This window comes from Myxocyprinus asiaticus, chromosome 12 (genome assembly GCF_019703515.2).
Source record: "Myxocyprinus asiaticus isolate MX2 ecotype Aquarium Trade chromosome 12, UBuf_Myxa_2, whole genome shotgun sequence".
NCBI lineage: Eukaryota > Metazoa > Chordata > Actinopteri > Cypriniformes > Catostomidae > Myxocyprinus > Myxocyprinus asiaticus.
Window position 1 is genome coordinate 38,782,149 of NC_059355.1, and position 24,625 is coordinate 38,806,773.

General features: G+C 38.7%; 2 protein-coding genes and 1 long non-coding RNA gene across 4 annotated transcripts; 1 reads left to right on the forward strand and 2 right to left on the reverse strand.

Moving 5' to 3' along the window:
- Nucleotides 1-5,097: 5,097 nt before the first annotated feature.
- Nucleotides 5,098-8,894, reverse strand: LOC127449517 (ER membrane protein complex subunit 3-like). Its single transcript, XM_051713005.1, has 9 exons — nucleotides 8,762-8,894; nucleotides 8,058-8,242; nucleotides 7,884-7,941; nucleotides 7,701-7,794; nucleotides 7,503-7,607; nucleotides 6,507-6,588; nucleotides 6,338-6,417; nucleotides 6,140-6,222; nucleotides 5,098-6,027 (listed from the first exon to the last, which is right to left on the reverse strand). The coding sequence occupies exons 2-9, from the start codon at nucleotides 8,210-8,212 to the stop codon at nucleotides 5,899-5,901; spliced, it is 786 nt and encodes a 261-aa protein (XP_051568965.1). The 5' UTR covers nucleotides 8,213-8,242; nucleotides 8,762-8,894; the 3' UTR covers nucleotides 5,098-5,898.
- Nucleotides 8,895-9,512: 618 nt separating this feature from the next.
- LOC127449284 (protein transport protein Sec61 subunit alpha-like 1) lies at nucleotides 9,513-17,459 on the reverse strand. The gene is made up of 12 exons (XM_051712614.1): nucleotides 17,309-17,459; nucleotides 16,512-16,579; nucleotides 16,359-16,424; nucleotides 16,175-16,253; nucleotides 15,406-15,537; nucleotides 14,230-14,339; nucleotides 13,876-14,029; nucleotides 13,587-13,747; nucleotides 11,718-11,915; nucleotides 10,959-11,150; nucleotides 10,775-10,851; nucleotides 9,513-10,634 (listed from the first exon to the last, which is right to left on the reverse strand). Exons 1-12 carry the CDS (start codon nucleotides 17,313-17,315, stop codon nucleotides 10,448-10,450), a joined length of 1,431 nt encoding a protein of 476 aa, XP_051568574.1. The 5' UTR covers nucleotides 17,316-17,459; the 3' UTR covers nucleotides 9,513-10,447.
- A 256-nt stretch (nucleotides 17,460-17,715) lies between these two features.
- On the forward strand, nucleotides 17,716-24,256 carry LOC127449200 (uncharacterized). Of its 2 annotated transcripts, none has more exons than XR_007898685.1 (3): nucleotides 17,716-17,784; nucleotides 20,619-21,125; nucleotides 23,168-24,256. It is a non-coding gene; the product is annotated as an uncharacterized LOC127449200 (long non-coding RNA). The 2 variants fall into 2 exon arrangements; XR_007898684.1 differs by lacking the exon at nucleotides 17,716-17,784 and adding an exon at nucleotides 19,799-19,933.
- Nucleotides 24,257-24,625: the final 369 nt, after the last annotated feature.

Consider the following 24,625-nt stretch of genomic DNA (forward strand, 5'->3'; position numbering starts at 1 on the left):
CCCACCTATATCAACTAGGTCGACCCCTACAGAAGTCATTCGCACTTTCTTTCCATGAGGGACAACAGCAAGCTCTCTCAGCACCTCCGGATTTTTTGCTGATATCGCTTAAATGTTCAACAGACGGACCATCATTGGAATCTGTCACCAAACGTGAGGTCGGTTGGACTGGATTGTGTTTAGTGATGTCTTTTAAAAGTTTAGTTTTTTTGTAACTGTTCGCTCAGTTAAAATTTAGAATAGTGTCCGCGTTAAGGCGAGCTATTCTCTTCAGCCTATCTCGTATTAAATTACAACGGTAGGAACATTTTGGCATCAAGTCAACTCCAGGCTTTTTGCGTCAAGGCGAGCCTTTAACATTAACAGGCTAACATGTTGTGATGAGTCTTGGGATTATAACTTCACTCTTCAGCCATTATGTCGACGGTCATCACCAAATGGTCATCAAAGGGAATGAGTCGAGGAGTAGGAAGGTTGCATCCTGCCTGTGTTCATCGACATGTGGAGCTACCATCTCGGGCAGGGACCCTCACCCTATGTGTATCGTATATGTGCCCGAAGCATGCTCAAACGTCGCACACGGAACTGCAAATATGCAGATGAGAGAAACCAGCACCCTCAGGAAACAGGAGGACAAGGCCTTTAACCTTTGTTTACTATGCAAGGAAGTGCTGCGACCACCCTCTCAGCCAGCTCGGCAGGGCTTTGCAGCAGCCGCGGTGGCAGCGAGAGCGAGGCCGGTGTGGACTAGAAGTCAAAGACCTGCTCACGGCGGGCAACAAGCTAGTCAACGGCCAAGAGCAGATGGCTCGGGACCATGGGGAAAACATTTGTTTGTGGCCGCAGCGGCTAGGAACTGCCCACCCCACCCCAAGGATCAGAAGAAGAAGTGTGCGACCTGACATGCAAGTGTTCCCCTGCCCCCTCCTTCTGCCAGCAAAGAGAAGGAGGTGGGAATCCAGCCCCCTCGTTCTAAGTTCTATAAGGGTCTTCTCTGTAAGTTCTCCTCAAGTTCAGAGAAACGAGGGAACTCAGAGTTATGTTCAGTAGTGTCACCAAGCACTCACACAGCATTTTCAAGCACCTCTCAGTTCAAGGGAATTGATAATAAAGAATACATTATCGCATCCAGGCCTCGGGCTAAGGGCGATATGCTCCCAGAGTTCAGAAAACATAAGAATAAAAGATGAACTATCACAGCCAGGTGAACAGCTGAGGGCGATATGTTCCAAAAAACCCAAAGAAATGAAGAGCACTTCCCTAACATCACCGCTGGGGAGAGCGCTCGCTCCTTCAGTAGGAGCCTGTTCAGCGACAGTGATGATATCATCACCGTGCGACGGCAGCAGGGCGGAAGTGTACAGGGGGCCTCTTTCGGACCACATAGACCAGTGGTTCTCAACCCTGTTCCTGGGCCCCCCACAACACTACACATTTTGGATATCTCCCTAATCAAACACACCTGATTCAACTTATTAGCTCGTTAGTGGAGACTCCAAGACCTGAATTGGGTGTGTCAGAGAAGGGAGATATATACAAAATGTGCAGTGTTGGGGGGCTCCAGGAACAGGGTTGAGAATCACTGGCATAGACAATTGGCGTGCATGCACAGTTCATTCATGGGTTATAACTACGGTTCCACGGGGATACAGGCTACAATTCGACATGAAACCACCCAGATTCAATGGAGTGGTAGCTTCGGTGGTTGAGGGAGAGTCGGCTCATGTCCTGAAGGCCGAAATCGAAACTCTGTTATACAAACGGCGATCAGAGTAAGTGCCAGGGGAGGAGAGCCGTCAATGTTTTTACTCTCGTACTTTGTGATTCCAAAAAAACGGTGCGCATCTCTCCACCCTATTTTGGATCTTCGTGTGTTAAACAAGCACCTACGAAAGTATTCATTCAGAATGTTGACACACAAAGTGCTTTTTCGATCGATCCACCCGAACAATTGGTTTGTGACGATCGATCTGTCAGATGCATATTTTCACATAGACATTTCCCATCTCACAGGAAATTTCTCAGGTTTGCATACCGAGGCACAGCTTACAAGTTTTGAAGTATTCCGTTCTGGCTTTCTTTAGCCCCGAGGGTTTTCAGCAAATGTGTGGAAGTGGCTCTGTCCCCATTACGAAATAACGTGATAAGAATATTTTCCTACATTGACGATTATCTGATATGCTCTTCATCGAGAGAGCAAGCAATCAAAGTTGCAGACATGGTGTTAAATCATATCATCAGCTCGGGTTTCAGAATCAACATGAAAAAGAGCCGATTAGAGCCCTCTCAACAAACAGGAAAATGCTCAATGTTCACTGTATTTCTCTCTAGCGGACGGAAATGCACCACTGGGTGTGGATGCTCTAGCCCATCCGTGGCCAAATGTCCTTCTTTACGCATTTCCTCCTCTAAGGTTAATCTCCCAAACTCTAGCCATTGTGAGGGAGCAGTGCTTGTCATTCATTCTGACAGCCTCATGTTGGCCATCCAAACATTGGGTAGCAGAGAAAGTTCAACTACTGTCAGGCTGCTGTGGCCCATCCCTCTCCAGAGGGACCTCCTATCGCAGGCGGGACAGGATAGCTCTCCGGGCCTGGCCCCTGAGAGGTGGAATTTGAGTGCAGCAGGTCTGCCTAAATCAGTCATAGACACTATACAGAATACCAGAGCCTCCTCCACTCATTTATTTTATAGTAATAAATGGTGAGTCTTTGAAGAATAGTGTGGGCTGAGCCATACTGTCCCTTTTCAGTGTTCGGTGACAAACCTGCAGGCCAACACCCTTTAATAAGCAGCTTTATGAAAGGGGTACGCCATAAGCAGATAGTGTCAAGGCAGTTGGTCCCTTTGTTGGATTTGTCTATGGTTTTAGAGGCCCTTTCTCACCACCCTTATGAGCCTTTAGAAGGGGTGCGGTTGAGTTTCTCTCAAGACGGTGCTGCTTGTAGCTCTGGTGACAGCCAAGCATGTGAGTGATTTACAAGCCTTATCTGTTAGCCCGTCTTGTTTACAGTTTGCTCCAGGGCTCACTAAAGTTTCCTTTTGCCCTAACCCTGCTTTTGTACCTAAAGTGGTGGACTCGGCTTATAAGTGCTCGACTACAGAACTAGCAGCTTTCCATCCCCCTCTGTTCTCTATGTATGTGGAGAGGACAGCAGGTTTCAGAAACCATGACCAGCTGTTTGTGTCTTGGGTGACTCCTCATAAATGGAAGCCACTGTCTCATCAGCGGCTGTCCCACTGGATTGTAGATGTGATATCTATAGCATACAGATGCAGGGGTTCTCATCCGCCAGCGGGCTTGAGAGCTCACTCCACAAGGGGTATGGCTATGTCGTGTGCCCTACTTAAGAAGGTTTCTGTTCAAGATATCTGTGCGGCGGCAAGTTGGGCTACGCCACACACTTTTGTGCGGTTCTACAGATTGGATGTGTCTGAGCCATCCTTAGCGCATGCGGTGCTAGGAGCCAGTAGGTCAGAACCCATTTAGTTGTTAATTGTTATATGGTTGTAATATGTCATGCAATCCGGGAGTGGCCTATATCTCCCATAGTGAAACACAGAGCGAAGTTAGAAAAGAACCCGGGATTACGTTATGTAACCCATGGTTTTGGGGAACGCAGAAGTAAAGGTTTGCAGGGTAAACATCGACAGTGGTGAATGGGAGATCACAGCAAATATTATTTTCATTTACCCATTTGCTCCAAGACCAAAAGAAAATCCACTATTACATTTGAATGACTTTCCAGAAGAGGAAAGAAATAGAGAGTGGTGTATTAAGACAGTAAAATGGGAGCAGCTGTAATGGAAACATCCTGGCAGCTGTGGTAATTTATTTATTTATTTATTTTTTTTTTTACTAATTCAAGGGTAATATAACACAAAGCATAATGTTATAAATTTACACTCAATATTTAAAAAATGTATAATATTTTTAAAAAAAATCAAGATTTACGCTGATAAATTACTCGGAAACGCGTCATCACAGTTTGTGAAAAAGGTCTATGGCGGCGGGGATTACGCTGAGGGGAAGCGTTTAGGGTAGTTAGCGAGTGGATGTTAAAAGTGAAGTGGAACGCAGCCTAATTTTTTACCTGCATTCACTGGGAATGCTTTCATTATATATATATATATATATATATATATATATATATATATATATATATATATATATATATATTTTTTTTTTTTTTTTTTTTCTGAAGCGATGAGGGGCGGCCTGTTAAGATACATTAGTACAAATATGACATATTTGATATTTTAAGGACAACTTTAGATGTCCTTAATTAGAATTTGTATTGTCCGGAAAGGACAATACCGATCATGCACAGTCACATACCTGTTAAAAAAAGTCTAGAAAACCCCTCTACAACTGGCTAAACGACAAGGCGGTGCGATCTAGCTCATTTTTGCTGTTTTGTTTTTCAGCATGGATATCATAACTGGAATTGTTTTCCAATTTTTTTTTTTTTTTTTTTTTTTTTTTTTACTTTAATTGTAGATTGACGTTCATAGTTTACCAAAAATATATTTTGTAATAATTTACTTACTCTCATGTTGTTCCAAATCCAAATTACCCTCTTCCTAGGAACACAAAATATGTTAGCTGAATGACAGTCTCAGACACCATTCATTTCATTTTATGAAAAAAAAAAAAAAAATGAAAGTGAATGAGGCTGTCAGTCCCTATCATTTGGCAAAATATATTTTTATGTTCCACAGATGCAAGTTAGTCATACAGGTTTGAAACAACACAAGGTTAAGTAAATGATGACAGAATTCCTTTTCTAGGAATTGCCATCCCGTTTCATCAACAGTGGTAGAAAATAAATTCTATAAATTAATAAATTCATTAACTGTACATACCCCTACCTTGCTCATGTATATACTCCATTCTGTAATATGTCCTATTATTTGTAAGCCTATTTATACTATTACCTTGTTTTACATTCTGTATCTCAATGTAATGTTCTGTGTACACTTGTTTCTCCTATCACCCAAATAAATTCCTTGTGTTCATGAGAACACTTGGCACTAAAGCTCAATTTGATTCTGATAAAGAATAAGCACGTTTTGTTAAACAGACTGTATTATGAATGCATTTTTTTTTTTTTTTATGTAGTGACATTTTATTTTACAAAACTCAAGATGAAAATGTAAAGGAAAAGAAAAGAAAGTCAAATAAATATTAAACATGCCAATAAATCTTTTCTACACGAAAAAAAAACTATTGAATTCACTGTTTGACTGCCAAAGGTATTTTTTCACTACACACTCAGTGCATGGTGGATAACTGGCAGCAAAAGAAAGCATCTACAAAAACAAAACAATGTACAGTAACATATACTATTATGTAACTGAATCTAAGTTATGGACTGGTCCATTATTTAAATGTAATTTCTTCCTAAAACTTCCAATTTGCCTACTTGGTCCAAACAATCATGTGGTTATATCAGATTAAGAATGCAGGGCTACTAAAACAAATAAAATGTACACATCTTAACGTTAAAACAAAAATAATGACACTGACACACAATTAATAATTAGGGAATGTTTTCAAGAAAACCTGGCCACATGCTACACTATGGGATGCACTGCAAACGTTACGGTTGCATTTTATGAGTGCAGATGCAAGACAAACCATACAATTTTAAGATAAAATAACCTTCTGTCAGACTACATAATGTGTCCGAGAAAAACAAAAAACAAAAATACAATGGAAGGAATGGTGCATGCATACTACATTAAATGCAATGTCTACAATGAGGTTTATGACACTTTCTAGGAAAAAAATCATACGTTTTCTATCACTTCCAAAGCTTGTCCAATAGTTTCATCAAGTCACTACTATTCAGATGTGGTAAGGTCATCCAAAACCTCTCAGTAGTGGACAGGTACTTAGAAGATGCCCGTTGGCAAGTCATTGCTGAATATCCCAGACAGGTCCAAGTCTTTGCTCGTTAGATCCTCCTCAACATTTTCTAAGGCCCACTGGTGGTCAGTCAACTCCAATGCCTCCCATTCAGCCTAAGAAGGGAAAACAGTGCAGTTAACTTGCATACAGAATGAGGACTACATGTAGTACAAAAATAGCATTATGGCATCAATTTAACAGGGCAAAGCACACAATTTAAAATACCTTGAAAGCTTTGTTTGTGTCTGCAGGCATTGCCATTGCAGCACCACTCATCTGCTCCTGCATGATACGAGACTGATCTGCACCTGTTGCAAAATATAAACTTTGCATGCATACTTCACCCCAGATGTGATTCAAATGCAGCAGACATGCAGAAGACTTTCCATAATATGCTACCAAAAATATCCATGATGTATTTACCATTGTCTTGTCCCAGGATTAAAGAATACATGCTTCTGAGACCAAAGACATTCAGGAAGTACCAAGATGCTGAACTCACCCTGTGGATGTAATACAGCAAGAAACCATTACAGACAAAGCTTTGGAGGAAAAAAATAGATGATAAATATATGCGTGTGAGAGCACAAACCAGGACGCGTCCAGTGAGAGCAACTCAATTCCCTGCTGCAGCATTGGCTTGAACCGAAGTGTGAGAGGAAAAGGTACCTTTGCTTGGGAGAGAACCGTTTTTGAAAGGTGTTAAGGCAAGTTCTGTGTTGGGAATTAACTACAAGTATATTCAAACTGCTGTTCATTGTAAATCATTAATGGTTATAGTTAAAAGGATAGTTCACCCAAAGATGAAAATTCTCTCATCATTTACTCACCCTCATGCCATTACAGATGTGTCTGACATTCTTTCTTCTGTAGAACACAAAGTTAGACTTTTAAAAGAATATCTCAGCTCTGTAGGTCCACACAATGCAAGTAAATTGTGGGCAGAACTTTGAAGCTCCAAAAAGCACATAAAGGCAGCATAAAAGTAATCCACATGACTCCAGTGGTTAAATCTAAATGTCTTCAGAAGTGACACGACAGGTGTGGGTGAGAAACAGATGCATATTTCAGTCCTTTTTTCCGATAATTCTCCACTTTCACTTCCACATTTTTCTTGGTGATTCACATTCTTTGTGCATATTGCCACCTACTGGTAGGGGCATGTCAAAGGCAGAGATTTATAGTAAAAAAGGACTTAAATACTGATCTGTTTCTCACCCACACCAATCATATCACTTCTGAAGACATTCAGATTTAACCACTGGAGTCCTATGGATTACTTTTATGCTGCCTTAATGTGCTTTTTGGAGCTTCAAAGTTCTGGTCATCATTCACTTGCATTGTATGGAACTACAGAGCTGAGATATTCTTCTACAATTCACTATTTATCAAATATCATACACATCTGGAATGGCATGGGAGTGAGTAAATGATGAGAGAACTTTCCTTTTTGGGTGAACTATTCCTTTAATAGTCACAATGCAACAGTTACAGTAAAGGTTAAACTATGGCACAGTTATTTATCCAGCTGCATTTTATTAAAAGCAGCCATGTGATTTAAAAAGGTTGGCAAAATTGTATCTCTTACTTGTGACAAATCCAGAAAAGGTCCAGTTGATCCAACCACCAATAAGAATCATTGGAAGAACATTTGTCACATTGCCTTTCATCATGTCAGTCAGCATGCTGGGATCTAAAGTAGTAAACAACATCACATTAATTTTGTCACTCAAACCTGGCAGTGATTTTATGCTGAAAAAGAAGGCCTTTCAGAAAAACTACTCACCAGTCATCGGAGAGGGTGGGACCACCTTTCTTTTGGTCTTCTTGAAAAACCCATCCTCTTGATTATTAAAGTAGAATTTTCTCATCAAGAAAGACTAATTGTTAAAGAGATAATTCAGTTTAAGTGCAGTGCAGAAAAAGGCAACACATGCAAAAAACAAAATATGTGATGGGATTGACTCACTTGTTTGGGGATGTATTTTCCATTTTCTCGTAACACTCTGCTCCTGATTAGAACCTGACTGTAAATAGAATATGAAGCACAAATGCATTTGTGTAATAAACATGGCAAGGTTGCACAGTACAGCAATTGACGATTCTGAGTAGTAAAACACAACAGTATTGTCAAGAATGTTACCTGTCTGAAACCTGCTCTAATGTGAGCTTCTTGTCACTTTGTAACAGAATTGAGACATAATGGCGGATCACTCCAACCAGAAAAGTGATGAACACAATAGGCAGCACAACCCAAAGGCGAATATTGGAGTCCAACAGGAGTTCAGGCTCAGCCATGTTTCTATGAAGGGATAGTAATGGACCACCCTAGAATAAATAAAAAAAAAAAAAAAAAAAAATAAAAAAAAAATTACGAGATGATCTTCCATCAATGAAAGTGAATAGTGACTGAGGCTGTCAGTTCCTATAATTCTGCCAACATATCTTTTCAGATCAGGATATGGAACAACTTGAGGGTGAATAAATGATGATAGAATTTTCATTTTTGGGTGAACTAACACTTTAAGAATAATTAAATACCCAAAGTAAGATTTCCCTTAGCTGGCACTTTACTGCGAATCACTGCTGATAAATCGTTAGTTTGTGTCGTCACTAAACTACATGGTTTGTCATACAGAAAACAAAAACAGAGAAGCAGGTGCTTCAAATAGTTCATCTCTACCACTGTAACAATGCATCGAGGTTAGCTAGTAGCTAGCAACCTTCTCTCAGGCTTATGGCGGTGATGCATCATTTATTGACATATCATTAACACTCGCTTCGATCATATGCCATACTGTCGACGCTATCTGCTGCGGCAGTTGAGACTTTATCAATGCATTGTACCTGGTCTTGTATCCAAATCGTTATTAAATCTCCGTGAAGCCCGGTAACGCCTCAAGTGATGACGCGACACCATCGAGCCTCTTCCACTGCACGAGCTGCTGCAGGCAGAGACGTGAACTCTGCAGCAGCGAACGGCTTTTCAGAATAAAAGTCATTTCTGGCAACTTTTCAGAATTAAAGTTCAAATCTGCCTCGCTACTCCATCTCATAATATGAACATGAATATAGAGGTTATCCATTAAATTTGCCATGAATTTTAATTTTATTTTAAATGTTCCCTATTTCGAGTCATGTTCAATTAATTCAAACATAGTAAAAACACTTGCTGTATAAAATGAGTAGATGAAGCATAACCATGTACTTTTTAATGAATTTCACAACTATAGGTTAAAATCTATATGGATGTATTAAATGGAAAGTTTATAACTTAGCATTACTAGTCATTAAGTTTTTTTTTTTTTAAGTATTTCATATTTCATTTTTTAGCACATTTTTGCATTTGATAGGCCTTCTTAATGATCCTGCATTTTTATTTTTTTAGATTCATTAAATTCTCATGGAAAAGGCCACTCAAAAGAATGTATATTACACTTTAAAAAAACACTAAGAAAATGAGTTACCTTTGGGGATCCAGCACAAGACAACAGTCTTGGTCTATAAACAACAAAGGAACATCTTCTGGAAACATTTCGGTGCTCCAAATGAGACCATGTTTTTCTAATATATTGTACAATGAACAAAACTCCACAAATGTTTGCAACACATTTTATTACCGTGGCCTGTATAAGAAAATAACACATGACATACTCCATTTTAACAAACCCACCCATATCAACACTGGAAAATTAATTAATAGGCAGTTTCTGCAGCATTTGGTCCAATAAAAGAAACCAGAGCTAATTAGACGAAAATGGGACAATAATATAAATCTCTCTCATTAAGTTGTGTGTCTGAAATGCACAAAAAAATTATAAAATGGCTTGTAGATACAGGGCGGCAATAACAGATATAAACAATGCAAACTCTATCAGCAAAACTAAACCCAACAATGGCCTCGCTATGATTAAATTTAGGACAATTTTAAACCAACAAAGAAAACATTTTCATACACTCAGCCCACAAAAAATGCAACTGGCAAATGTGCACGCGCACACACACACACACCTTAAAAAAAAAAAAAATCTGTTTTTATGTACACAGAATCAACTGTTGCCATAGAATAACATTGCATTTACCTGTTCACACACACCGAGACGAATTTAGATAGTCCAGGGTGTATCAAAGGCCGATCATATACGAACATGTTGCATGTGCCCATACTTATCCATTGGTTAAATGCTAGACTAATATGTACTGTATTTAAATGGAATTACATGGAATTAGAAACACCCATAGATAGGTACCACTTAGGGAAAAGAATAACAAATTGAGGATCAGTCACAAGGTAAAAGCGGAAATTAAGGATGTTACATTCCCATGCTAAATACTGACATATTAAGCTGCCATATTTTCCCCAGGAGAACGCAATATAATTCAGTACCTCTCCAGATCAAGGTCAGATGCACAATGGGAGCACATTGTGGATGTAGAGCATTGAATTTGTGCGTTTAGTAAAACAAAATCATATACAAAAAGAACTTAAACCACATAGGTTCAGTCCGTCTGATGTGGTCACGGAGTGCCTTACTAAAAAATGAGAGCACCCATACTGCCCATTTCACTCTGTTCTTTGACAAAGATCTCAAAGTACTGGTAGATGATGGTGACGGCCAACAAGATTCCCGTTCCTGAGCCGATGGCTCCCAAAAAGTCGGCCATGACCGAGAGGCCCCCGATACACAGTCCTCCAAAAGCTGCTGCAGTGGGGATGTACCTTAATGATTTCGACAAATAGAAGTTGTAATTACTCAACACTCCAAGCTTTAGTTATTCAATGTCAGAAGTGTTTCATTTCTGTAGCACTTAAGCCTCAAGACAAGCATAGTTGAAATAGAGTGAATGTGCATGTTTTACCTGTTGAGTTCATGGACCATAGAAGTTTCTCTGTGTCCCCTCATAACCATCTGCTGTTCTTTCAGCTGTTTAGCAACCTAAGTATATAAAAAAAAGTGCACATATAAAACCCACTCACAAAAAGAAATCTCTTTCAGCGCAGCTCTGTGATCTCAATGACCAAATCATAATCTAATGCACATACATCTTTGGCAGAGGATCCAGACACCTCAATCCATGTCTTAGAGAAGAAGGCACAGGACCCTAGCATGAAGATAATGTAAATGACGGCATGGACTGGATCCTCCAGGACTGTGCCAAATGATTCTGGGGGAGAGAGGTAGTAGCACAGACCACCAACTGGGTAAGCACGAGCAGGTCCTCCACTTGAGGTGTCCTGTTGATAGAAACAAAAACAAAAAAACACAAAAAAAAAAAAAACAACTTAAAAGGTGCAAGGTCATGACAGTGGTTTTGGCATGGGCGCAGCATTATGCCAACGCAAAAGTTGTCTGTTAACAATGCCATTTTATTCGCAGTCTGTCCTATTTGTCACCTATTATTAATTTATTCCATAACAGAAAGTGTCCAATAATAGCTGGTTACCAAAATGAAGTGAGTAGTGCCATAAAGTGTGGCCCATCTGATGAAGAATAAAAATAAACTTTTTCTAGAGCTCTGGTATGACTGGAGTCTTCAAATCACGCATGAGTACACCATTCAAGTGTTCAATCTTGTTTGTAAAAAGTAATTTCTTCAGGTGCAGAATAAACCTTTTTAAAATGCAAAACACACCTTTAAACCTGAAGTAAACTTGGAATGAAAACTGTTCAGGCTCTTCAGCAATGTACAATGAAACCTTTAAAATGGAAAAATGCACCTTTGAACCTGAAATAAACCTGGAATAAAGTCTTCAAAGATGAGATGAGTTAAAAGAAAAGAGAAATGCAAAACTGTCACTTACAGACCAAGTCCCCAGCAGGTTGACCAGGAAGTTTCCACTGAAGCGGGTGGAGAGCATTTGAGAGATGACATACAGGTTGGACACCAGAGCAGACTGCAGGATGATGGGAATGTTGGAGGTGTAGAACAGTTTGATGGGATACGTGTTGTACTGGCCACGGTAACGTGCAGACTTAATGGGCAGGTCAACTCTGAAGCCCTGTGGTACAAGTAATAATATACTTAGCACATACATTACACTTATGCATGTTAAACTTAAATTCACAAATACATAGAGCTTTAATTTGTAAGCAATGTATGACAAACATTTTCAAGTTGCAAAAATCTGTTATAAATCAAGATTTTTGAGACAACCATACATCAGGAATTTTTAGTCATTTTTGCATCTTCCATTGTTCAACTAAGTAAACATGCTTAATAGTCATTCTTATCTTACAGAAATCATGTTGGTTGTTCTTTACCTTTCAATAAAAACACATGTGTAAGTCTTGAATGACCAATGCGACACCTTGTGTATACAGTTTGATTATGTCTAGTTTCAAAGGGAAAATAAATGAAGTATCTTTCATTTATAAAGGGGTTTGTTCAGTTCTATTCATTGGCTGCATCTAGCTTAAGGATGTGCCAGCCAGAGTGGTCGACTAACTGACTATCATTCCTCAGGGGCAGAGGTGGCTCAGTGGTTAAGGATCTGGGTTACTGACCAGAGGGTCGGGGGTTCAAGCCCCAGCACCGCCAAGCTGCCACTGTTGGGCCCTTGACCCTATCTGCTCCAGGGGCACCGTATCATGGCTGACCCTGCCCTCTGACCCCAGCTAAGCTGGGATATGTGAAAAAAAGATTTTCACTGTATATGTTCGAAAATGTATAAATGTGACGAATAAATAAAGGCTTCAACTGATTAGTTGGGTTAACTAACATTAATATTTTTAGTGGTGGGGCTTTTAATGAGAGACAGATTAGTGGGGTCAACTAACATTAATATTTTTAGTGGTGGGGGTTTTAATGGGAGACAGGGCCAGATCTAGGGGGTACTGGGTGGGCACCTCTCCTCCCTCCGCCGTGTTTCATTGCCCCACTATTTCGGACCAGATCATAGACACAATTCTCGAATTAATTGAGTGATGTTATTTCTCAGAGAGCACTTTTGCGTGATTACAGCTTGCTGTGCCTAACAAAGAATAAAAGCCAGCACAGTAAAACCCTCTGCAAGAAGTTTAATCTCTTTACTGCTTTAGGTTTTAGTCTGTTTGTACACTGTTGTTACAGCAAAGCGCCCCTCAACAACAATATATTACAAGACGATCCCTGTTGCGCGTTAAATGCTCTGCGGCAAGTAATATTCCCATATTTGTGAGGTGCTGTGGAGAGATTAAAGTTTTTTGCTGATTCTGTCTGAAACTGCTTAAATAAATAGTTGCAGTAAAGGTTTAAACTGGTGGATGCGTATCTTACAGTTATGCGCCTTAATGTGCAGCGAGGATCGCCCTGAAGCACTCCAGTTACATTGAAGAATGTCATTCTGCGTTCTGGATGCGCAGAAGTGGCTATATGCCGCTGTTTTGGACTCTAGCTTATTTCTTACTTTGATAGTTAAGTGCGATAAAAGGTTATAGTTATTTAGCCTATTTAATTGTTGAATATCCGTTAGTTACCAAGTGCGGTGCTTAGCATTCGTATATCTCTCTGAAACGTGTCTGACTGGGGTCAAGTGAACATAACAGAGCACAATTATACAAGGGTTCCTTAACACAGACGAGTTGACTAGTCATTCAGACAATCCAGACAACTCACCGATTAGTCGATTGTGATAAATGGTAGTTTTGCACATCCTTAGCCTAGCTTTTGGTCCGAACAGCAATCCACTAACCTGGAAGTATATGACCACAGCAAAGACGAAGACCGTGGCTATGAGGTTCATGAGGTTGGGCAGGTTCTGCCTGTAGAAGGCCTCTCTCAGAGCTCGCACTTTATCAGAACGAGTGGCCAACAGGTGGAACAGAGCAATGATGGCTCCTTCAAACTCAGTACCTGAATGCGCACGCATACAAACACACACACACACACACACACACATATATATATATATATTAAATCAATAAAACAAATACTTGATATCAAAAACTGTTCAAAATGAGATCTTGCTACAGAAATCATACCTCTTCCCGTGTTGACTGTAGTTGGGCTGAATGCCTTCCATACAATTGTCTCACAGATGTTGGTGGCAATGAAAAGTGAGATGCCAGAGCCCAACCCATAACCCTTCTGCAGCAACTCATCCAGCAGCAACACGATCAGACCTGCCACAAACAGCTACAAAGAATGGACAATCAACATTAACTGATCAACAATGTTCCAATCAACTAAACACCAAGTTTAAACATCATTTTAAAACACTTTGATCATCAATCCACTCTTGTAGTGAAGGTTGAAATATATTTGAACATAAGTGTCTAGATGTGCTTCTGAAGTTCAAAAATAAGGAGCAGTTTAAAATGTAGAACAGAATTAACCTGAATGATGATGACAAGACAGATTCCAGCACCCATTTCTGAAGGGTCTCCATACATGCCAGTCATCACATACACAATAGCCTGGCCAATGGTGATGATCATGCCAAATACTGGTGGAAAGATAGCATAGTTAGATCTCTTAAAGAGCCATCGATAAACAAATGTAGTGATGACATTAAAAGGGATAGTTCACCCAAAAATGAAAATGATCTCATCATTTACTCACCCTCAAGCCATCACACACGTGTGTCTTTCTTCAGCAGAACACAAACAAAGTTTTAGAAAAATATCTCAGCTCTGTAGGTCCATATAATAAAAGTGAATGGTAGTCAGACTTTTGTTGCTCGAAAAAAAAAAAAAAAAAAAAAAAAAATCACAAAAACGGAAACATAGAAGTAATCCATGGAGCTATGATTTTTGAGCTACAAAAGGTCTGATGACTATTCACTTGCATTGTACGGACCTACAGAGCTGAGATATTTTTCTAAAAATCTTCCTTTGTGTTCTGCTGAAAAATAAAGTCATACACATCTAGGATGGCATGAGGGTGAGTAAATGAGAGGATTTTAATTTTTGGATTAACTATCCCTTTCAGATGGGTTTTGACAAGCAATACTGCACTAAGATCATCAATAGACCTTTCCATTCATTTCAGCCAGTACATTCTACTTAATTGGGGAGAGGTTTAAAAAAAAAAAACACAGGAAAGAGGTGCAATTAGTAAGGGATAGTGCTCTGTCAGCTGTTCATTATCGCAAAATAAAACCATGACAATGTGATCAGGACCCTGACATGATGCAGAGGGGTGTTGTATGAGCCCGAAGGGGTTTATTTTGCAATACAGACTGGCTGACAGGGTATTATCCTGCTTATTACAGGCTATTTACCATTTAAATAAGTGGACATGAAATATTGATTTAATTTTGAATTTAAATAGTTTTATGTAAGAAAAAAAAAAGACTGCAGAGTGATAAGACATGAATCTAACACAGCTAGGTAGGAAACCAGCTGCCTAGTGCAATGGTCGATAATACAGTTCAGCTGGTCGTTTAAAAATAAATATTATTTTACAGAATGTCACGTCTGACCAATCAGAATCAAGTGTTCTAAACAATCTTGTACTAAGCTTTGATATGAACCTGTATGAGAATTAAATAAAAGGAGGGGTTGCCTTACGTTTCTGAGCTCCATTGAAGAGTGCTCTGTCTTTTGGGGTGTCTCCAACCTCAATGATTTTAGCTCCAGCCAACAGCTGCATGATCAGACCAGATGTTACAATAGGAGAGATACCCAACTCCATCAAAGTACCTGAAACACATATATACATCATTAAACTCCACAGTTCCTGACACTAGTGGCTGGTCAAGCCGATGATACAGTAATATACAGTAGTACCATTTAGCTAATGAGACGCACACAAAATTACTGAAATCAAACACTGATCTTCACAACATTTACTCTAATTCAATTTGAAAGCAGAAAGTGTGTATTATGTATTGGTGGGCTGGGTATTGATGTGGATTTCTGATACGATTCTGATTAATTTGGGTATATTTCCATTATAATGTCCATTTTGCTTGCATGCGAAAGAAATTCTCTCTTAGCTAATTACTTATACAAGGGACCGTCTAACTTGGTACATTATAAAAATATAATATATAAATGTAATTATGTACCGGGCCCATTCACTTCCATCAAAAGCGCCTTACTATTTTGAAATAAACAAGGGACGAGTAAAAATAACTTTGTAGCATGAATCAACATCAAGGCACAAATCCGGTCAATTGAACTTAACTTGTATTGAACCTGGAACATTTCTTAAATTAAATTCAATCACATAAAGCAACCACATGAGCATTAATCAGCTATTGATGCATAAAATCAATCATTTGTCAATCATCATGTATTTATTCAAACAGTATCTGATACTGCAAATTGTACACACCTCTGTTGGAGGCCAGGATAACTCTCATCCAGTAAAATGGATCTGCTGAGTCTGAAGACATGATTCCAAAGAGGGGAATCTGAAGGAAAGAGAGATTTTGTTGAACTTCATAAGTTCATTATTAGCACTGACACTGGACTCCCACTGATTGGTTTACATTAGTTTTTGATCCATGTAAACATACCTGGCAGCACACCAGAAAGATGAACAGGGTGATCGCAGTCCATAGCACTTTCTCTCTAAACTGAATCTATTGGGAAAAGACTCAAGGAGTTAGTGCCATTGAAATGCTACAGAGACAAATAAATCAAAATGTTAAGGTGACAGAGCTGCATACCTTCCTCTCTGGTTTCTGGATCTCAGGTAAAACCACACAGAACGGCTTTATCACCTCCAGGAATTTAACTGAAAAAGAATAGATCAACTACAGTAAGATTAACAATTCTTATGCTTTTCAAAAGAACATTATGGGAATGCCACTATGCTAAAAGGCAACGTGGAATTCAGACAACTGCATGAATCTCTCGTGCAACGTCATCATTCAATCAGTTCATGAAAAATAACTCGACCCCAAATAACACTAACAAACCCTCATCTTTTAACAGCATGCATACAAAAGAAAATAAATAAATAAATAATAATAATAATACAAAACTTTTCAGTTTAAGACATGGCTAACAAGTTCAAGTGATAAAATCATCGTTATATTTTCATGATAAACATTGCTAAATAGATGACATTCAATACACAATCAAATACAATAAGCGAAATATAAGAAAAATTTAAATGCACAGAAAGGTTGGTTTACTGTCACAGTGCTAGCTGGCCTAGTTAGCCCCCTTTACAATCAGTGCAACTTCAGATTTAAGCAATTAAATTATCAAAGTTAGTGCTTTTTTTTTTTTTACAATACAACAAAGAAAACCCGGTAATATCGAATACAAAGCATACATTGTAATCTTTCTGGTTTAAAACAGTGCAGGCCAAGCCACAGTAAAATGAAGCGTTGAAGCTAACAAGCTATTAAATCTATTGAAACAGCAGCTGTTTATAACTAAAGGATGAACTGAAGTAATTGTTGGTGGGCTAAGGCTTAGGTGAAGTTAAAGTAGAATTAAAATTATGAAGACTTACTGCCCATCGTGTCCTTTCTGATCTTGTTCAAAGTCTAGCGGTTAGTGGACACCAGATAGCGGCTCTGTGAGGAGCATGTTTGAGACGCGTCATCACCCAGAGCACAAATACACGTCAGTTGGTCGTGTCTGGAAGGTAACCGCCCGGTTACCCAAAGTCTCGCGAGATTCGCATGCGACGTTCACACATTGTTTATTGTGTTTATTTGGAGTCCTACAGAAACCCTATACATATCCCTACCCCTACCCCGACCCTTAACCCTACCACTAAATCTAACCCTAATCCTAAACTTTGTAATAGCGAATGAGACTCTCGCGAGACTTACGTTTCCCGGAGGTTACCCTGTATCTCAGACCAGCCTTTACGGTAGAGCTAAACGGGTAGAATGGCAAAAAAAAAAAAAAAATGTCATGAACGTTCATAAAATAGGCGGGGTTGGTGTTCCGGAAGCTGTCTCTAATTTGTCAGTACAAAAGGTAAAAAATTATATTTTTCATATTTTAACTATTAATTTAGTGTTTTAAATTCAATGTGTATTGTAGTTTCTGTGTGTTATTATTCATGTGGAGTATACCTTTACATTTGCAGCCTGTGTAGTGTGTTGTACTCACGTGCTACCCGTAACTTTTCTCAGCGCTGGTCCGGGATTGACCAATCACAGTCATCTGTGATTGCGGAATTAAGATTTTTTTCAAATTCAATTGATATTACTGGGGCGAATTCATTTTCTATGTGCATGGAAGTAATATATCTTAACAATTTTACCTTTTTTGTGTACGAAAGCGTCTTAATGGAGGATTCGGCTTTTTGATCCGCCATGCGCCCCATGGAGGAATAAAAAAATGGGTTTCATAGGGCACAGTTACTTGCTAGCGGCTACATTTCCAGCTAAATCGCCTCAACTAATACTTTCTTATCATGTAATGTTAAGATAATGAACATTTGATAACAATACTGCACCATGGCACCACAGTATTTGTAAGGGAGTTAAGTACAGTTTAACAATTTTATAAAATATGATTTGAGATTATTTGAAAGTGTAAAATTTAAATTTTGTGTAGGCCATAGAACCAAATTGTACAGCACAGGCGCACTTAAAACTTGATAATAAATTATTTAAATTACATTGTGTATCAAAGAAAATATTTACAATCCATCAAAACAGATTTGTTGAATGGGTATAACGTGATTATGAGTTTATGACAGCAGATTACCAATCTGGTGTCTACCTAACTGATGCAGGGTAATGACTCACATAATCATTGAGCCATACTTACATTCACACCAACCCAGTAATGAACAAATGTACAGAGCAGAGTGCATTTCTCACTTTCATTTGGCTCACCTGATTCACTTGGGTTTGGTTTACAATTTGAGAAAAACAAATATCTGGGTCATGCTTTATATACTGCGGTAACTTAAGTTTTATACATTTTTTTTTAATATATATATATATTTGTGGATATTTAGCCTATTTTTATGACACTTTAAGCATTTCAATTTCATAACACACTTTCATCTAATTGAATTGAGTAATCTTTAATAAAATTAAATTCTTTAAACTCAATAATAGTTATGGATTAGCCCCATTCACTTCCATTGTAAGTGCCTCACTGTAATCCAGAATGTGGTAATCAACATTTTATCCCACAAAAGATGTTGATTGAGCTTAAAGGAATAGTTCACCCAATAATGAACATTTTCTAATCATTTGCTCTCCCTCATGCCATTCCAGATGTGATTGACTTTCTTTCTCTGCTGAACACAAATGAAGATTTTTAGAAGAATATCTCAGCTCTGTTCACACAATGCATGTGAATGGTGGCCAGAAATTTAAAGGTCCGAAAAGCACATAAAGGCAGCATAAAAGCAATTCACACGACTCCAGTGGTTAAATCCATGTCTTCTGAAGTGATATGATAGGTGTGGATGAGAAAAGGTCAATATTTAAAATGTTTTTTTTGTTTGTTTGTTTTTTTTTACTTATAAATCTCTGCTTTCACTTTCACATTTCTTTTTTTTAATTATTTATTTATTTTATTTTTTTGGCTATTCACATTCTGTGTGCATATCTCCACCTACTGAGCAGGGAGGAGAATTAAATGTGAAGTATGTCATTTCTGTGATACTAGTACCACCAAATTGAATTGCAAAAATATACATTGTTTTCAAAACAGCTTTCCGAATACACCCCCTGTATGCCATTGTTCAAGTCAATGCAGTTGTGTTTGTATAGATGGGTCACTTAAAAATAACAGAGGATTTTCATAGCCCTATAGAGAATATTAACCTATGAATGGCTTACTTATAGTTGTCTCTACATATGGAGCTAGGATAAGAGAAAGTATTTTAACACATACTTTACATACTTCAGCTTTAAATACTGATCTGTTTCTAACCCATAACTATCATATCGTTTCTAAAGAAATGCATTAAACCACTGGAATCATATGGATTTATTTTTTTCTTTTTTTGTTGCTGCTTTTATGTGCTTTTTGGAGCTTCAGAGTTCTGGCCACCATCCACTTGCATTGTGAGGACCAACAGAGCTGTGATATTTTTGTAAAAATCTTCGTTTGTGTTCTGCAGAAGAAAGAAAGTCATCCATAATTGGAATGCCTGAGGGTGAGTAAATGATGAGAGAATTTTCATTTTTCAGTGAACTTTCTCATTAACTTGTATTGAACCCAGAATATTCACTAAAATATATTTAAGTTTTATTCATATAATTTTGTTTAGAAAAAGAGAACAATAAATATATGCTCAGACTTAAACGCACAAACACCAAATAGAGATATCCTCTCTATGCAGTATACAAACTATTGTAACAAGGTAAATGAATCCATGCAGCATTACCCTCAAGTGACAGAGGATAATTTGCATCTGTTCCAGATTAGTGAATTTTTTCTTCATTTAGAGGCATCTGAAAATACAATAAGTGAGTTTTAAAGGCATATGTTGAGTCATGTAATGATATGACATACTCATACACAATAGGATATCAGAGAAAAATATACTTAATTGAGCAGAGTACATTATAATGGAACAGATTCCTAACCCCTGCTCTATGAAATAATAGTTTATTTCACAAACTGAATTTGTTCCTGTAGCTCAACTGGTAGAGCATGACACTAGCAGCTTTAAGCTCATGGGTTTGATTCCCACAAAACTGATAAAATGAATACCTTGGTTGTACTGTAAGTCGTTCTGGATAAAAGCATCTGCCAAATTCCTAAATGTAAATATAGACTGTATGACTGTATACACCGATCAGCCACAACATTAAAACCACCTGCCTAATATCATGTAGGTCCCCCTCATGCCCCCAAAACAGCTCTGATCCGTCGAGGCATGGACTCCACAAGACCTCTGAAGGTGTCCTGTGGTATCTGGCACCAAGATGTTAGCAGCAGATCCTTTAAGTCCTGTAAGTTGCAAGGTGGTGCCTCCATGGATCGGACTTGATGGTCCAGCACATCCCATAGATGCTCAATCGGATTAAGATCTGGGGAGTTTGGAGGCCAAGTCAACACCTTGAACTTTTTGTCATGTTCCTCAAACCATTCCTGAACAATTTTTGCAGTGTGGCAGGGCGCATTGTCCTGCTGAAAGAGGCCACTGCCATCAGGGAATACCGTTGCCATGAAGGGGTGTACATGGTCTGCAACAATCTTTAGGTAGGTGGTACGTGTCAAAGTAACATCCACATGAATGCCAGGACCCAAGGTTTTCCAGCAGAACATTGCCCAGAGTATCACACTGCCTCCGCCGGCCTGCCTTCTTCCCATAGTGCATCCTGCTGCTATCTTTTCCCCAGGTAAACAATGCACACGCACCCGGCCGTCCACATGATCTAAAAGAAAACGTGATTCATCAGACCAGGCCACCTTCTTCCATTGCTCCATGGTCCAGTTCTGATACTCACGTGCCCATTGTAGGTGTTTTGGTGGTGGACAGGGGTCAGCATGGGCACTCTATCTCAGCCCAATTCCTTAATGTAAAATGAGGAAAATGTCTGTGGTCAAAATCTACTATGAAAGGCTTCTTCGGCTAATAGCGAATCCTGGGCTATGAAAGAGCAACCTGTGAGCAACATAATTTTTCTCTGCATTGGCCAGCTTCATGTAAAGTATAGAGTATCCCCTTCATTTTTCTCTAATTCTGTTACTAGACAAACAAGAGCATCAGTTATGTAAAAGCAACGTTTAATCAACCATGCTTCTTTCACTCTGCCTGCTGAGATGTTATACAGGACTGAACCGGTTTACACTTGACAGAATAGTCACATTAATGAGAATAAAAAGAAGAAGATTTTTTTTTTCCTACATGTAGTTTTCACATGAAGGTCTTTTTAGCATAGCAACAGAGCACTTCCAGAGTTTGTTTGAAAAATGTAGTTATTTCAGTTAATACAGTCTGTCTTTACATTAAAGTGCATGGTATTTTGCACAAACAGAACCCTCACCTCAGAATTTTGCAGCTATTTCGTCTTAATGAAATAATGAGCCATGTCAACATAGCAGATCTACAGTATTTCTGTGGACAGACTTATCTTGTTATTGTAATTGGTAAGCTTGATTAAACACATGGTGACACATGCAGTCAGCAAATGAAGTCAACACAGAAGACTGCAGCTAAATCCTGCTTTATGCTATATGGGAGAGGCATTTACATTATGTCATAGCAGTGCTTATGTAAGATTCTAATTCTTTCTTAGCCTGGTAGTCTCTTTCTCTATCTGATTGTGGTCAACAACACTAAAGGGCATACATAAGGTTGGCACCGTCTGGGCCTGTCTATAGACTGGCTGGATTCTCCCAATACCCCCTATTATAAAGCAACAGTGCTGATATGTAATGTGTGATGTAACTTATAGTGTCTATGAAATTGTGGCAATCCAATATGAAGAACTATGGAAACAAAAACATGCTGTGGGATGAAATAGAGAGGATGAATTGAGTAACCTCTATAAATCACACTGCTACTGCACAGAGTATCACAGAACATAAATATGATTAAATACGATATACATGACATACGATTACATAGATAGATGATCGATAGATACAGTAGATAGATAGACAGACAGACAGAAAGAGAAAATGAAAGACGGTTAGATGGATATGCTACTGCCTTTATAGAGAGACAGACAGAAAGAAAGATGGATAGATGGATATCCTACTGCCTTCATAGATAGAGAGACAGACAGATAAATAGACAGACAGACAGAGGGAAAGAAAGAAAGAAAGATATAACTGAAACTGCAGCATCAGAGACACTTACACAGATAATAAATGTGGTACGGTAGCACGAGTAAGGGTTTTGAGGCTCACTATTAGAGGTGCGAATTTGACCACTTATGTAACAAAAGATGAGGGAAGATGGTGATTATAACTTGCACAAGCACTCATTACTGGCTCTCGCCTAGATTTACACTGCTCTACATTTAATCATAATGGAACAGAATGCATCTGCTGTTTACACATCAAAGGAACTCAAGGGAGAAAAAAACCCCATTGAAAACACAAAGCTAAGCTGAAATCAAGAAAAATATCACTTTTTCAATTCTAAAGGCAAGATTATACAGAGAAACACACTAACAAAAGCATGAACACATTTACAAGAAAGAATGCCCCAGTTTAGTCTGTATCAGAAGCATCTGACAGTGGCACTTACATGGGGAGTTAAAATTAAATTAAAATTAAATATTTACAAATGTGCATATGTGTTTCTGTGTGTGAATGTGACTGCAAATGGTATAACCGAGTTCACAGAAAAAGACAAAAGCGATTGAGCAATGCTTTGTCCTCACAATGGTTTATTCTTTTTTTATTTTTCTCCCCTTTTCTCCCAATTTAGAATGCCCAATTCCCACTACTTAGTAGGTTCTTATGGTGGCGCGGTTACTCACCTCAATCCGGGTGGCAGAGGACAAGTCTCAGTTGCTTCGGATTCTGAGACAGTCAATCTGCGCATCTTATCATGTGGCTTGTTTTGCATGACACCGTGGAGACTCACAGCATGTGGAGACTCATGCTACTCTCCGCGATCCACACACAACTTACCACGCACCCCACTGAGAGAAAGAACCCTTTATCGTGACCACGAGGAGGTTACCCCATGTGACTCTACCCTCCCTAGCAACCGGGCCAATTTGGTTGCTTAGGAGACCTGGCCGGAGTCACTCAGCATGCCCAGGATTCGAACTCGCGACTCCAGGGGTGGTAGTCAGATTCAATACTCGCTGAGATACCCAGGCCCCCACAATGGTTTATTCTTGGGAACACAGATAAAAAAGGGACAATAGAATGAACGTAAATAGAGCACAGCTGAGTACCTATAATGAGCGTTGAAATGTTAACTCTAAATAAGCCAGCTTTATACTAGAAACCTATGTAAGATAAGGAACGTATCCCTACGTTTAAGGTTAGAACAAGGCAGAATTCATTTGATTTTTGCTTGACATTTTATGGAAGCTATAGGCTAATTCGTTTACAGTATTTAGGCCATATACGATCCCTAGCTTTAGAGAAAGAGACTAAAAAAATGGCACTGTTCTGTTGCCATAGAGATTTCAGTATTACCAAACAGGTTCATTGCCATGGCAAGCAGTGCACAGGATAAGGGGAGATGACTGTCTACACTGACATACACATCAAACACACAAAAACCGTTAATGTGAATTAACACACTTGGAATTGCATATAAACACACATACTTACTGAATAATATCTGTTTGCTTAAGATGCACTGGCCCACTCTTGCTACATGAAATTCGCTGGAGCAATGCAGTCCAGAGAGGCTTAAAAATAAAGCAGATAAAACAGCAAAACAGAATAATTATTCAACACTCACTGCCCTCAAAGCCCATTCTAGAGCCTATCTTTTGACATTGGTTGCCCCCTTCATCAAATATGGCACACTACATAAGAGCTTTTGTGATATAGGAAACAGGACATCATGATAGACCTTTTTCATATATACAGTATATACTGTATATATATATATATATATATAGACACACACACACTGTATATCAGTGGAAAGAATAAGTATGTGAACCCTTTGAAATTACCTCCATTTATGCATAAATCTGGTTTGATCTTCATCTGAGTTACAATAATGAACAAACACAATCTGTTTTAACTAATAACACACAAATTCATGTATTGTTCGTGCACATATTGAATACATCATCCAAGCATTCGCAGTGTAGGCTGGAAAAGTTATGTGAACCCATAGGCTAATGATGTCAACAAAAGCTATTTAGAGTCAGGAGTTGGAAAACCTGCCATCCAATTAATGAAACGAAATTGG